The sequence below is a fragment of the Anopheles gambiae genome, chromosome 2 (assembly GCF_943734735.2).
Source record: "Anopheles gambiae chromosome 2, idAnoGambNW_F1_1, whole genome shotgun sequence".
In the NCBI taxonomy this organism is placed as follows: Eukaryota; Metazoa; Arthropoda; class Insecta; order Diptera; family Culicidae; genus Anopheles; species Anopheles gambiae.
Genome location: NC_064601.1, coordinates 27,822,275 through 27,837,524, shown reverse-complemented (window position 1 = coordinate 27,837,524; position 15,250 = coordinate 27,822,275). Strand labels below are relative to the sequence as shown.

At 47.2% G+C, this 15,250-nt stretch overlaps 4 protein-coding genes across 5 annotated transcripts in view; 2 read left to right on the top strand and 2 right to left on the bottom strand.

The window, feature by feature from the left end:
• Positions 1–6,878, bottom strand: part of LOC1273136 (tachykinin-like peptides receptor 86C) — a 53,047-nt gene extending 46,169 nt beyond the window's left edge. Inside the window, exon 1 of one of the 2 annotated variants that reach the window (XM_061645567.1) lies at positions 6,577–6,878. The gene's annotated coding sequence lies outside the window, so the exon portion shown is untranslated. The remainder of the gene's footprint in view (positions 1–6,576) is intronic. The other variant, XM_061645568.1, reaches the window with a different exon arrangement.
• A 1,192-nt stretch (positions 6,879–8,070) lies between these two features.
• Positions 8,071–9,095, top strand: LOC1273138 (mediator of RNA polymerase II transcription subunit 7). Its single transcript, XM_312090.4, has one exon. The coding sequence runs from the start codon at positions 8,236–8,238 to the stop codon at positions 8,893–8,895; it is 660 nt and encodes a 219-aa protein (XP_312090.2). The 5' UTR covers positions 8,071–8,235; the 3' UTR covers positions 8,896–9,095.
• A 253-nt stretch (positions 9,096–9,348) lies between these two features.
• On the top strand, positions 9,349–14,318 carry LOC5667610 (uncharacterized). Its single transcript, XM_001688311.3, has 4 exons — positions 9,349–9,534; positions 9,648–11,514; positions 11,616–11,727; positions 11,798–14,318. The coding sequence occupies exons 1-4, from the start codon at positions 9,527–9,529 to the stop codon at positions 13,291–13,293; spliced, it is 3,483 nt and encodes a 1,160-aa protein (XP_001688363.3). The 5' UTR covers positions 9,349–9,526; the 3' UTR covers positions 13,294–14,318.
• On the bottom strand, positions 14,151–15,040 carry LOC1273139 (TM2 domain-containing protein CG11103). The gene has a single exon (XM_312091.6). It carries the CDS (start codon positions 14,965–14,967, stop codon positions 14,416–14,418), a length of 552 nt encoding a protein of 183 aa, XP_312091.5. The 5' UTR covers positions 14,968–15,040; the 3' UTR covers positions 14,151–14,415.
• Between the last annotated feature and the right edge of the window lie 210 nt (positions 15,041–15,250).

Sequence of the window (15,250 nt, the reverse complement as noted above, 5' to 3'; positions counted from 1 at the left end):
CCCGGGAGAGTCGACGACAATAAATGTGCAACTTTTGCGCTTCATTTCCATTCCGTTTGGTTTGGGGAATCGAGAGACTAGCCAGCGTACTGTTGGTTGAAGGGTAAATCCGGTGGCGTGATACGAGAATATTTTTCTTGTAAACATTCATTTTTATGTACCATTTATCAAAGCTCCTCTGTACGCAATATCTCAAAGCTTTTTTTTGTTCAAAATTTTATTTTGAAAAATTAATCTCGATCGATTAAAAATATTTAAGTCAAACATGAAAAAACACGATTTAGGCTAAACACACTAATTACCATTCCTTTAATTTAAAATAATAAATTACTAATTAATTGTAAATTGATTAAATTTATAAAATTTAAGTAATTAAATTCCTTTTCCTTCTATGCCGAAATGCTTTAAAATTAAAAGTCAATGTAGCCATATTACGTTCTGCGAAATCTTCCAAATAATCAAATCAATTAAGCACTTACTTCGTTATGTTCAACCGCATAACCAAAAACGGTCAAAGTTAAGTTGTGTTAAGTAAAATAAAATGTACAAATTCTCCTTTACAGCTCCATATTCGCGAAATACCCTCGCGATGCTACTCCTTTTCACCCTTCACCTGCTGTAAGACCCAGCGATGGTTTTTGATGGGTTGTGACGGTATTGCTGTCGCGATCCGATAAGAGCGAACCGGTTCGTGAAGAAACTTTATTTCGCAAAGGGTCGTATTTGAGTTTTTTCTTCTTATTTTTTTGTTCCTCCTCTTCACGTTCATTCTCGATTGCGAAACCTGCCCCTTGGCGTTAATGTGTGTGTGTGTGCATGTAACAGAATCCTTAATACACTCATCAAGCTGTGGTTAACGACATGAACGGGCAGGTTGTTTCAATCTGATGCACCCTCGATGAGAAATGAAACAAAAAAAACGGCAAGCTTTTCTGCAAATGATGTACAGTCAGTACGTTTTTTTTTGTATTATTTTCCATATTCGTAAAGGGAAAGTCGTTACTTGCCTTGGTGTGTTTATTTTGTAAAGAAACATTTGCACTGCGTTAAGCTGTACGTCAACCGCGTTTGATGACATAAGTTTTGCTTTGCCTGTAACCCCGTTTTTCATTAAATTTTAAAGCTCTTATCACACATCTTTATGCTTTGTCCACGAACGAAAGCAAAACACATTTGGAGCATTGAAATGGAGATGAAAATAGAAAGTTGTTATAGCTGAGGCGAGTACATTTCTTCTCTAAATCGGGTTTTTTAACTTGCTGTTTATGAAGGGTCAAAGGTGCTAGCTTAATATGCAGTGAGAAAAATCTACATCAGTTGTATTGAAATCTCTGCTCGCTTCAGTAACCAAAGAATATGGGCATTTTTTTTTTCAATGATTGCTTTCCTTTCACGTGCAAGGCAACCAAACGTATAATCCAATTTCATAACATTGCGATGCAGTAGTTCACCTATCAGATCAAATATTCTGTTTTGCTTTCTCGTCAAAATTGATAACATCAACTCGATACACAAAAAAAAAACACTGTCAAAATCACTACCCCATTGAATATACACCATCCATTACACGCTGCTCACACACAAAATCTCGATTTTCACTCGCCGTTAAGCTCATGCTCACGACCCGGGACACGGATGCGAACGATATCATAAATTCACGATCGAAGCATAAAAAGAGAAACCAAAACAGAACACCGAGCTATCAAAAAATCAGCCCAAACGATGATCAAAAATCACCGAAGCCGAACCTCAAACATCAATCAGTAGCTGCTCGTATGATCTTTCCGTATTCAACAACCACAACCACTGCAACACTCGGGCACAAGGTACCGCGGCCCAGAGCCAGGCCCACCAAAAACCTCGTCTCCCTTTTTACGGCCCAGACAGACAGACACGCACTGTTCCGAGAAAATGTAACTCTCGCTCACTGCCCATAAAAGCCAGATCCAAATGGAAGGCTTCCCCCTTTGCCGGACTGTTCTTAGAGGGTCGTTCTGTTTTGTGGGGTGTATATTATAACCGATCCAGGAACGGGGTGCATCTGCCTTAGCATCACTGATAGCCAGCTGCCAATAGAGCCCGGTGAAGTGAGGACGAATCCGGCAGGGACAGCATTGCAAATAATCATACCACAGGTTCGTTTTTCGCTTCTCGATGGCTTCCCTCCTCATCCGTACAAATAGAGTGATGGTCATCGTAAAAGAAGCCACCAACCATATGGGGTGTATCATAAATGTGGATAAAATTGGAATTCTTCCCTGAGCTAGATGATCCCGCACCGGGCGGCAGCAATATCGCATAACGCAACGAGAAATGCAAAACTGATGTAACGATGGTCGAAAAAAGAAAGCCAATGCACCATTCCAGGATCGTTTCCAGCTGCCGTTCACTTTACCTTTGCCCTTTTTTTCCCTTTTCATGGCGTTTCTATGCTTCGCATGAGTGTAGGTCCGTGTCAGATGGGCTATTTTAAACAGTTCGGAATATTCGCGGCAAAGAAATAAACTGCTTTGGGAAGAAGACAAATAAAGATAAATCCCAACATCACATACGGGCGCACGCTCTCTCTCTCTCTCTCTCGCTTTTTCACCCCCAAACACTGGAAACTCCAGACGCCTGGAGCTGTCCGCCATTCCACACGGAAGCCGGTACTAATCTGATGAGAATTTTCCCTTCCCCCTTCCAAATCCCTGGCCGTTTTGCCGGTACCTGTACATTTCATCGATTTCACCCGACAGGGTGGGCCACCACAGCTGTGTGACCCAAGCAATCCCATCACCGGAATGGAATGGGGCAGTACCATCTCCAGTAGCGCATAACGAAACTGGCCGGGGCATGGAATAGTGAGCGGCAAATCCTGAAATGGTAAATCTCAACCGAAACGGGTCCATTGCCGGGAATCATATTTCATGTTGATGCCATTTAAACCGGCGTGATGAGTGGCGCGCGTCGGCCCTGTACTGTCGGTGTAAATTGTAATGAATGGGCGTATGAGAATGTACACGCAGGTGGAAAGAAACCGTTATCCTCAATTGAAAAAAAAAACGATGGTTTCAAATTCACAGTACCATGCTGAGGAATTCATGGGGAGGGCCTAGGGGTATGCCTGAAGTAGGGCGTAACATTAATTATCAAACCATGTGGTGCACATATGGTGAGTATTATCTATCTGGTATGTGTGTATTTTCACAGCCGTGGGAGTACGAGCAAAAAACATTAAAAAATAAAAGCCTGAATAAGCCTTTGTGATGCGAAGCACCTGGCCGGTGTGTGTGAAATGTAAGCAAATTTATTCATAGTTTCATAAAGTACTGGGCGCATCCATCGATAGCACACGCTTTTTTCTACATTTTCATCACCCTCTCTTTGTTGGGTTGTTTCACTTTATTTTACTTTACGTGTGGAGTGGCCGATGAGCATAACGCGTATAAAGTGGTTTGATTGATTTTTTTTGTTTTTTCTTCTTTTTTATGCGAAGAGTACCTCACCATCTGACGCACAGGTGTTGATTTACGTATTGAAAGGTTTAAACTTCTTGCTGTAGCCGTAGCCGTGTAACACCGTTTGCAGCTCGATTGAAGCTATTTAACTTTGAAAGAAAATAATAAAAGATACAACAACAACAGCCACCTCCTAGGCACCTTTTCGCTGGTAATAATTTTTGACGGTAAGGAAATTGAACCACTCACACCACAGCCATTTAGCTAGCAGCGCTGGAAAATTGGTATCAAGAGCGCTGGGGCTTTCGTCGCTGGATGAGATATCGCTTAATAATGAGTTCGACTGTTGGCTCATTAAAGTTTAATTTAAGCACGCAGCACAGCGGCTGTAAATGTTCCCGGAATCGCCTGGAAGCGCGGCTCATCTTCACGGGCCATTTGCCGGTCCCAGTGGTGGTGGGAAAATAAAAATGCAAAATACTACCGAGAAAGTTGGAATAACTCAGCCCTCGCCCGCAGTTCGTATTTGACCGCAGCGCACAAGATGGGCCGTTTGCGGAAGCTATAAAAGAAGCCGGTTATTTAAAATGGAAGGTTTACCTTTTGCCCGATGTGTTTCGGTTAGTGTAAAGCTTCTTTCCCTCCGGTCCGGTTTCTTGTCAGAAATTCATGCAAATCATAGAGTGCAGCATATTTTCGTATGATAATTTGTTCGCTTGAGATTGTACATTAACCTTCTGGCAGATTGCACAACCTTTAACGGCTAACCTTTACGCGGGAAATGGATGTTACGATTGAACCTTGTGCTATCTATGTACAAAAAACAGGATTGGAATGTAACGATTTTACATAAACGTGCTTGTCGTACAAAAACAGCAAAACGATCGACTTGCGACGATCGACAGCCGTTTTTCTCGTGTTTCTTGTGCACAGTAAGGCATAGCGTTTCATGGTAGCGTATGCAAAATTTGTTTTTTTACGTATCAACGTTATCAACTTTGTCATAAAATTACATCAGGCATTAGATCATGTACAGACTGCTGTGCTTTATGAGGTTCTGCAAAGAGGAAAACAGATCGATGTTTTGAAAAATGTTGGAAAACAGCAATGATGTGGATATTTCAATCCATTGATTTTAACGAATCAAAACAGTGGAATTTATGAGAGCTCAACTTGTGTATACCATATAGAAATGAGGATGAAAATTGTTTCATCTAGGACCAACTGTTTTTGCTGAAGGCAATGTTGATCGAAAGCTTTAACGCCAAGCTAGAAGCGGTTTTGCCCATGAAATGTGACCACTTCGGAACACTCTTTTATTTACGGCCTGTTCACAAACGAACAAAGTGCCGAAACAAAAAATCTCGACAAAATTAATTAAACTTTTACCAACATATCTCCCCGCCACAGTACCCGGTGCAAAGACACACATGCTCGAAACAATAAACACGCCAAAGCTACCACGAGTGCTGGGGCTGCTCCTTGGCTCCTGTGGCTCTCGTAACACGTTTGGCTGGCAGCACATGGCTTAACATTCCAATACGGGCGAAAAATCGGCCTGTGTTTTGGAAATGGTTTCAAGTTCTCCATTGCTCTAACTGTCCTTTTATTCACTTTTGCACAGCCCATCCTGACACTGGCACGGGGGTAGGAGGTAGTACTGCAACAAGCACTTGTTGAAAAATGTTCTTCTCCTCTCCAGTCCAAAAAGTCAGCCAGTCACGTTGCCCGTGTCGGTGGCTTAGGAACTGATCGGCCTACTTGACAAAGAACAAACAAGCTTACTTCTTTTTTTTAATTTTAAGTTGCGATTTCTCTACATTTTGTTGTCTACTGTCTGTTTATTGCGAAAAAGCAAATGCTAGATAGAGCATCAAACAAACGAATTTCAGCATTGTTGACGAAACGCTACCAAAAAGGGTCGGATAAATGGTAAAAAAGCTACTTTGAATTGTGCTACATTGTAATAAATTGTAATAGGAATTTCGATTTCCTTTTGCAATAAATTCCTTTTCGAATCAATCCAATATGCCAATCCGGCCAATCGATGCTGGCTTACTTTATTTTCCAATTTGATTGGTTTTATCATCATGTTATTTTCACCTTGCGCCAGTATGTTGCCTTTTTGTCAGAACATAACATCAGCATTAAACCTTCCCGTGCTTTTCATTGCTCTTAAAATAACATTCATCACCAAACTTTTCGCTGATAAATGACGAACAATAAATAATTGCTGAAAGGTTGTTTTTCATCCAAACCGAATGCACTACACGGAAGCATTGCTCTTCAACCACATAGCGCTGCGTTTGAGCACGTCGCCACAGCACACTCACATTTAGCTCCTCACATAAGCTACACACACTACAGAAACGACGGCACCCTCCGCAAGGATACCGTCGGCGAAGGGTAAATATTTTCACATTTTCTGCACTTTCCGCATTTCAATTAATCTTTACAACACAACACGGGTCTCCCCTCCTTATCCGTTCAATCTTGATCAGAAAACTCCTCTTCTTTCTTTTTTTTTTTAGCTTCATTCACATTCTTCCACACTTCATGGCCTGCTGTTACAAGTGGAGTCTTCTCGCTTCCTAAAGTTGACGATTCAGTTATGCTGTTGGTTTAACTTTTCCATTCTTGCACAAACGATCGTGTGTCACAATGTACCACCTGCGGCGATGAGGCAGGCGATGAAACGACCACAACAATAAAAACCCACCCACCACTGGGTTTTGTGGATTAAAAGAACTGATCAAGATTTATTCCTTCCGTGGGCTTTGCTGACAGCAAATGAAACTGACTGGTGCGGAATCTGGTGGATGAATCTCCACCCGCAGGGCCGCTGTATGGATTCTAAATCACAAACTCTTGATTCTCAGTTTCACACTTCCGCTCGCTCACTTCACCCCTACACTGGGTGCTTCCTGCATGCTACCACTTCTTGCACAACCAACACCACAGGGATGCGAACGAAAAGTGGAACACACAACTGCCATACGCAAATTGATTGGTAACCGAAATTGATTAATGAATTCCTTGCGGCTTCGGCGGTATTCCTTGTGGGCACCGAAGCTCGGCACCTAAAATCTGAACACAAGCACATAGCTGTTTTATGGATACACACACACACACTTACAAACACACACGTACACGTTAATCCTTTATCGACTATCTGCTGCTTGCTCAGCCACAACGCTTTAAACCATTAATATTTTCAACTCCCTTGCTAAAACAGTCACTGGCCGTGCTATAGGCGCGAAATACGATTGACAGTGCCTGGAAGGATAACACTCTGCTTCCCAACGAAAGGAGCACTACCGTCGCCGAAGGCTGCCGTCAGACTGAAGTGGAGCAAATTCGCAGCCTGCTTGATCCTTTGCCTGATAGCCCGCACGGACCACCTGTTGTGCCGGCCTGAGCCACGTGCACTTTCGTTTCAGCTTCGGTCATCACATTCGATCTTGCGCAATAGAAGCCACGAGTGGGGATATGCTCCAACCGGGACCGTCTTATGAATGGGAAGATTTTCGAGCTCACCAATTGGTGGGCGAACCCTGTATCGCGTGGTAAAGATGAGAGCGGAAAGTCATATCTTCGTTGTTGCTTTTTGATGGATCGGAACATCCATTAGGAGGGTGGTTTTTGTTTTGCGCCATCGCTGTCGGAAAGTGAAAGTACGCTCTAGCATCAATGTACAGTTTGTGTGTTCTTCCAAATGATTTCTATGGATTGCTGGTTTGGTGAAGAGATGAAGATTAAATGATGAATTGGGGTGTTTAAATACATTTCACTTCGTTAGTGGCAAGCATTGATTTTGATACTTTGGTACTGTTACAGCAGTCTGAATACCTCCATACAAAATGTAAATTGGAAAAGGTTAGACTGTTCACTCTTTATTTCTTCTCTTCACTTCTTCTTGAGCACATCTTTGCTACGGTATTCTTCCAGAGTTGACTAGAAAATGCTTAGGCTGGCGACTTATTCAGTAACATGCAGCCGGATAATCAATTCTTATACTTGCTACGGGAGAACAGTCCACTTTTGGATTGAACCCATGACGGGCATGTAATTGTTTCGTATGAGTTGATGACTGTACCACGGAACCCTCCGTTCTTGCTTTATAAAGCTTGAATATATGGATTGTTATATAAAAGTGAAGAAATGAAATCAAAGTATGATTTAAGATGCCGAACTTTAAATTACTCATTTTATATTGATATTAACGAAACCGAAATTTAAAGCAATGATCAGTTTGAGGGCTGCTTTTCATGCAAATCGGTAAATGCACACGTGGCAGGTCGCGATCCCCCAAATAAAGAAGAAGATCTAGCGATGCTTTGATTCTTAACGAAAGTGCAAAACTGAACGAATCGTCATGGCAAAATTCCCTCATTACTTTTCTCTTGCAAGTATGTGTTCAATGCTTTCTCAGTTTTATTAACGTTTCTGTTTCGCTCTCAATAGTGAAATTAAAAAAAATTAAAAATCTCAACAATAAAATAATTTTCATTATTCATTCAAGCGGTTCTCGACGTGTAAATGCACCCTCTCGCAACATGAGCACTGAGCAAGATGTAATAAACGCCTTGACATTTCTCTAGATTGACATTTCCCCAGGAGCACTTCTCGCGGATTACCTGTACTGACAAGCAGTGTTTTTTTTCTCGGACAGCCAAAACAAGCAGGAAAAGATATAAGCGTTCTTGCTGTGCCGAATATTTATCGTGTTTTAGAGTTATTTCACGCTCCCGCAGCCGCTAACTACTTGTGCCACCCACCGCCAACCGTACGCACGATGTCAAACGCGGAAGCCATCCAGGTCAGCTCGCTGCCGCTGCCGCCCGCGCAGTACATCAACCTGTACACGGACGAAAACATACGAAAGAACCGTGCCCCGAAGCCCCCGGCACCGATCCAGGATGCGTACACAATGTTCGGCAGCCCGTTCAGCAACGACGACAACATCATCCGGCCGCTCGAAAGCCAGGGCTTCAAGCGGCTGTACCCGCAGCACTTTGACCGGCGAAAGGAGCTGAAAAAGTTGAACCACTCGCTGCTGGTCAACTTTCTCGACCTGATCGATCTGCTGGTGCACTATCCAGACAGCCCGCGACGGGCGGAAAAGATCGAGGATCTCAGCCTGCTGTTCGTGCACATCCACCACCTGCTGAACGAGTTCAGGCCGCACCAGGCGCGCGAAACGCTGCGCGTCATGATGGAGCTGCAGAAGCGGCAGCGGATAGAGACGGCCCAGCGCTTCCAGAACCACCTGGAGAAGGTGCGCGAGATGGTGAAGAATGCGTTCGCCTCGCTGCCGGATCTGACGGATGCGGATCGGCTGGCCGGCGGGCTGGAACCGATGGACGTGGGCGAGTCGGGCGATCTTGCCGGCGGCCGGGGCGAAGGATGCCACCCACTGGACAGGCTAATGTGCGAGCTTGTGGATAGGATGTGAGCGCGGGCCTGGGAGGAGATAGTCCAGCCCTGTCGGGACTGCCGGTGGTTGCCCCTTCCATTCAAGGGGCAGGGCTGCAAACGTTATTTGATCGCTGATTTGTTTTTGTATTCGTAATTCTCTGGCAAATTATTTCAACTTTAAGGAGTGAATAAACCACACGTGCGTGGGAGAATATAGTAAATTATTGAAAAACAAAACGTTGCAGAGCGTTGTATTATTTAATTAGAATCTGTGTTAATCATTGGAAACAGCTTTTTTTCTTATTAGCATTATCACCTTCTTTCCTGCGTAAACAAAACAAGCGCCAAACGCGTTCATACACACGCACCAACACATCACCAAGCTTCGTGCTATCGCCGGCAGGGCTGCCTACGAAGCTGACCGCCACGCAAGAGTTTCGTCAAAACTTTTTCCCACTCTTTCGTTCAAAACAGCCCCGCACTGAGTGCTTCGTCAAAAGAGAAAAAGAAAAGGAAAGCAAAAGAAAAATGGCGTGTGGTGGTAGGTGGTGAGAACTTTGTTATTGTTTTGTCTTGTTCCCCGGGAAAAAGCATGCCCGTTTGTGCCGAAATTTGTGTGCAGTGTTGTGTTGAATAATGTGCAAAATCATAATTATCATAATATCATCATGAAACGGTTCGTAACAAGGCCCCATCCTTGCCCCTCCCCGAGGCGGCTCGGCCGCGTGCCAGTTGTGATGTGCCTGAATGTTTACATTTTGGTGTGTTTGCTATGATTTCCATTTACAGAAATAACAGCACCAACCAGCTACGGCAGCTGCAACAGGCCGGGAATGCAACTGAGGAATGGAATAGGAGCGATGATACGCCGAGCAAACGAACGAAAAACCAGCACGGGCTAGATGCGGGCCCATCGTACAGTGGTGGTGGGAGCAGCAGCACCAGCATGATTGCCCCACCGAGGGTGGATAATTACAGTGCTGGTCGCGCGGCCAGTAGTGGTTCGCTGCAGAAAGGTGAAGAAATTGCAGCAATGCTCATGCACACAACCGAAAAGGCGGACCGTTGCTGGAACTTTGATCTCGACCATTGGCTGACCGTGTACGAGCGGGTACGCTATGGCGATGTAAACTTCCCCGAAGCTGGCATGCTGATCCAGTGTGCCGCCCAAATCTACGGCCGAAAGGTGGACTATCTCATGGACATCATCATGCACATGTGCGACGATCAAAAGGCGCGCGAAAAGAAGGCCCAGGAAGAGAAGAAGGAAAAGGCCAACGAGGAGAAGGGGGCCGCAGGTGAAGCAGAGGTGCAGGAGGAGCAAGCGGCAGCAGGTGGCAAAACCGGCGGTCGGAAGCGGGCCGGAAAGTTCAACCCGCAGTCCCTGTCCGATTGCTTCGGCGATTTGGAGTTTACGTGCAATGACGGCAAGCTGGCCAAGCTGGAATCGCTTATCCGACCGGTCGCGACCGTGGATGTGGACCGGCGGACGAAGGTGCGGCAGATGCAGGACCTCTGTGCGGAGCTGCGGGCGAATCCGACCCGCCAGCGGCGGCAGGAAATTTTGAACCGCATGCGGGACGACGCCTGCATTGCGCCGATCATGTCGAGCAATGGGGCGGCGCTGAAGAGCCAAATTTTGGATCTCGAGTCGGGCGAAACGATCGGCACGCGGTACGACTACCAGATCCACCTGAACTACATCGACGGGCGGACGGGTTCGCTGATTGCCGAGCACGATCTGAAGCGCTTCTTCCAGCGGTGCGACGTGATGGACTTCCTGTCCGAGCAGCACCTGTCGGAGCGGGAGCGCTGCACGCGCCTTGGCATGCCCGCACCGACCGATGTGCTGGCGCAGCGGGAGCGCGAGCTGAAGCTGTACATGCCGCCGGAGTATTTGAGCAACCGGTACCGGATCAAGCTGCACGACACGACGGACTTTGACAACGCGCTCATACAGGCCCGGGTGACCAATTACGACACCGATCCGATCCTTTCGCTGATGGACCATGAGGCACGGGCGGCGGTACAGCTGCCCGCCGGTGATGGTGACGATGTGTCAGCTCGACCACGGAACGTTACCTCCAGCATCCCGAACCTTATCGCAGCAAATGGAAGCAGTAAACAACCGGACAGCGGCAAAAGTGACAGCCAGGCGCAGGACGATTCCGGCATCGAGCACGAAACGAGCGCCACTGAGGAGGAGGACAGTGATCCTTCCTTCAGCGGTGTGCTGTCCTCGTCCCGGGCGAACGAGTCCTCGGTGGAGGAACTGGAAAGTACGCAGGAAAAGAAGGATCTTACGTTAAGCGCGTCGGATACAAATACATCACAGAACCTCGACTCGACCGTAAAAGAGCTCGATTCAACGGACAAATTGGAATGCACCGACACAAAAGCGGGACCACGGCTTAGCGTGGACGAAGGTATCGGTGTGGATCGGGAATCTCCTCCCCGTACGGGGCCCATTCGCCTGGAGGATGTGGAGGTAAAAGCGGACTCAGCGGTCACATTTTCCCGTGGGGTCGTTTTCCCCCGGCCCGCCGTACTGCGTCCGGCAAAGCTGGTGCAGAACATATTCGGCATTCCGGACGAGCTGGCCCGCAAGCATGTACAGTTTACGCTGCCAATGGAGTATCGGAAGATGAAACTGGAGGTACGTGACCCGCTGCATCGGTGGTTGGGACGAATTTGTACAGTTGTTCATTGCATCATGTGTTTTTACTCTTACACTCTTTTTACTCTTTACTCTTACAGCTTGCCAAACGCCAGGAGGAATGGAGAAAACAAATGCAACACACAATCGAGCTGCACAGTCTAAAGCCGACGGCTGAATCACTCGCGCGACCATCAACCCCGGACCTGGAAGGTAAGTTGCAAGGGTTATTTAAGAATCTTTCGCAAATTAGCTAACTCGCCCATGTGCGTTCTTCTTATAGATTTTCTTGGCTTTGATGACGATGAAACCGATCAACCACAACAAAAACCGAACAATAAACGAACAAAAAGTGCTCCTGCATGTGCGGAATTATCACCCGCGCGGCAAAAGAAACCATCCACACCGGAGCCGGACTTTGAAGGCTTCGACGAGGAGGAAATCCTCTCCGCCCGCAAAGCGGCCGAAGAGTGGTTCAAAGGGATGCCGGAAAAGGCGAAACTTCTAACCAGCAGCCCGAACAGAAGGGCGGTTGGATCATCGCTACCGGCCACACCGACCCGCACACTGTCGTGCGATTCCGGCATTTCCGACACGGTCGAACGTACGAATGGGAAAGACTCCTGCACACCACCCGTTAGCCCCCGGCTCGAGCCCCTTCCGGAAGATGGAGGTGCAGCAGACAGTGATACTGAAGCGGTTCCCCGCCCCACCACCCCGGACAGTGTGACGAACGAGGAGGAACCGTTCGCACCCGGCCCCGCCGTGCAGCATGAGCCGCTGCAAGAGCACACGGACGAAGCAAACGCTCGCATCCAGCAAAGCATGCACGAGGCGAAGGAACGCTTCGACAAGGTTAGCGCATGGCACCGGAAGCTGAAACCGATTCTGATCGAGTCGGAGAAGCGCAATCACTTCGACATACACGCGTACGGCACGGACATTATTGACACGTTCGATCCGACCGCACCGCTCGGCGTGGAAGCGATCACGCTCGAGCGGGTACTGGAGCACAAGCCGCCCCACAGTACGGCCCGGTTCTTCCTCTCCATGCTAATGCTGGCCAACACCAACAACGTGCAGATATGTAACAAAAATCCGGACCCGCTGCGGCTGTCCGCGGCCAGCGAGATCGAGCTGCGGCTGCTGAGCCGCAAACGGCACCACAAAGAGCTGGAAGCGCTTGGTGAGCTGCTGCCGCCGGACGGTGATGGCCACGAGCTGGCGGCAAGCGATCGTAACCGGCAGAAGCGCAAAAATCGAAAGCGCAAGATCGTGTTCGAGGAGCAAACGGGCGAGCAGGAGGATTTGCCGCGTGCCGACACTGCCAGCCGGCTCGGTGCGCTGGACGCAAACCTGGACGACGGAAGCAGCTTCCTCGACAGTGTCCAGCAGCTGTACGCAGATATGAACGGGGAAGATTCTCAGCGAAAGCGTCTAGCGTTCCGGCGGGGCATGAGAAGCTGTGCCTACGGGCTGGACGACGGGTCCAACAATGCGGAAGCCTCCAAATCGTCCCCGTCGATACCGCCACCGGTGGTACCGTTGTGCAATAGCGAATCGGTAAGCAAATCTCCGCCCAATCCACACACTAACGCTCTACTGGCCGACCCCGGAGGCGGGTTGGAGCCAGCCGATGACCTGTTGACGGTGGATCTGCTTACTAACCATGCAACACTAGTACCTGCCCGCGATCCCGACACGCTGTGTGCGAAAAGTGTGTTCTCGCTTGCAGAATCGGGTTACGAGTCGATGCTCAGTGGCGGAGACGACGTCTAGCGATCGGCAGTAGCGTGTAAGGAATGTAAAGTGTAAGGAACTAGGGTTTAGTACAATGGCGAGGCCGACAAAAAACGTATAAAACTAACAGACACCGCTCTGGTGGTCTGTGTGTACATATGAGGTCTACTGTTAGAAGATAGGCTAGGTTTTAACAACAAGAGAGAGATCTTTATTTTTTAGCTTCTTTCTTAGTATGCCCGAGAGCAGAAGGGTCCCCATTCCCCAGTGAGACAACAAACAATAGCTCTCCATCTCATCCTTTCCTTCACTGGCACCCGCAGTTCATCCTTCTCCTGATGAAAGTACAAAACGTTAAGCGTCATCATCACCCCACAGCAGTTTAGCTATTATTATTATAAGACAAAGAGTACTACAATACTCTGCACGGCCCTATTGACACGCGCGCATATCCTTGGCAAGGGAAGTGCACGCATTTCCAGCTTAAAAACCACCCCAATTAACACTTGACCAGTTGCATTTCTCCCCCTAAACCAAGCTAAAGGTTCCTTCTGTCGAATAGCAATTTTACTTTTAATTCCTTATCCTGTTTTCCCAGTATTTTCCCCGGTGGGAATGTTTCTCTCGCATTTGATGCGCATAACAAGATTCAGTAAGAGAGCGAATCGATTTATTTACAACGTTATGTTTAATCAACAAGCAGTGCAGTGCATGCTGGCCACGGTTGAAGGTCTTAGTTTTTAAGTTTTTCCCCCCACTATGTAACTTAGGTGTTTAGTTAGACTTAGTGAGGAACGGCTAGAGGGAAAGCTTCTAGAGACGAAGTCAGGGCACACACCCGATACGATCAAACACAGATTTAACTTCCTTACAATTTCTTTAAGAACACGCTATGGTTTCTTTTTTTTTTGCTTTAAGAAATGTTTTGCACTCTCTATTTATTTCGTTGGTAGCGCAACGAACATCAGCGCGCGCTTCTTTTCTTATATATTCGTACATAAGATTCTTTATTTTATCGTCCTGTTCACACCCTAACAAACTTAAATAACAAACTTACAAAATGACTCAATCAGCCTTTTGCTTTTTGCCTCTGTGCCACCAAACCACATCCGAACCCGAAGAAGGGGCTTCCAGCGGGACAAAACAACCGCATCCGGTGTTTCACACCTTCGTGTTCCAGTTGCTTCCATCCTCCGGCAGCAGGTTGTTCGTGATCAGCAGCACAATGTCCACGATCCACCAGATGCCGACGCCGCCGAGCGTAAGCAGCTTCCCGACGGCCGTACCCGTCTGGCCGAGACAGAACCGATCCATGCCGAGAAAGCCGAGCAAAATGCTGTACAGCAGCGTCGTGACGAAGTAGTGGTCCGTGTACTTCACGCACGGAAAGCCATCGCGCTTAAACTCCCGCGGCCCATAGCATTCAATGTTTTCGAACACCATGCAGTTCACCTTCGTGACCTCCACCTCGTCGTAGTACACGCCGCCAAACTTTACGCACCCCATGCCGCCCTCTTCGCGCGCGGTGCGGTTCCCTTTCAGGTTGATCGGTTCCTCGCAGTCCAGGAATTCCAGCGGCAGGAAGCTACATTTTACCAGCGGGCTGAGCGGGTTGAAGCTGGCCGATTGGTTCAGGGCGGCCGCATCCTTGTCCTTGGTAATTTGGGCTGTCTCGACGAAGAAAACGGCAGAAAACAGCAGCAAAATAAGCATCTCTTATTGCACGGGGTTTGCTCCGTTCCTTGATGTTTGTTTACAACCCGAACTGGAGCGGCACGGTGGGATATCCAGCGGTCAAGCGTTTTTGACGGCTAACAATGATGGTTGTGATTTTATTTTGTGTTTTTTGGTAACATATTTGTTTCTCTTTGAAAGGTTACATTATCTCGTGGGGAATATATTTGAAAAATGCTAAACAAATATTTGAACAGCTTTGATTCCAAATCGTACAGCTTTGCTTTTGAAAATACACACTCAAGTTCAAGATAAATGATGA

Bases quoted from the DNA above. Each gene is read 5' to 3' on its own strand.
- LOC1273138 (XM_312090.4), top strand. From the start codon at position 8,236: ATGTCAAACGCGGAAGCCATCCAGGTCAGCTCGCTGCCGCTGCCGCCC.
- LOC1273139 (XM_312091.6), bottom strand. From the start codon at position 14,967: ATGCTTATTTTGCTGCTGTTTTCTGCCGTTTTCTTCGTCGAGACAGCC.
- LOC5667610 (XM_001688311.3), top strand. The intron at 11,515-11,615 runs GTACGTGACCCG...TTACTCTTACAG, and splicing joins ATCGGAAGATGAAACTGGAG to CTTGCCAAACGCCAGGAGGA. The intron at 11,728-11,797 runs GTAAGTTGCAAG...TTCTTCTTATAG, and splicing joins ATCAACCCCGGACCTGGAAG to ATTTTCTTGGCTTTGATGAC.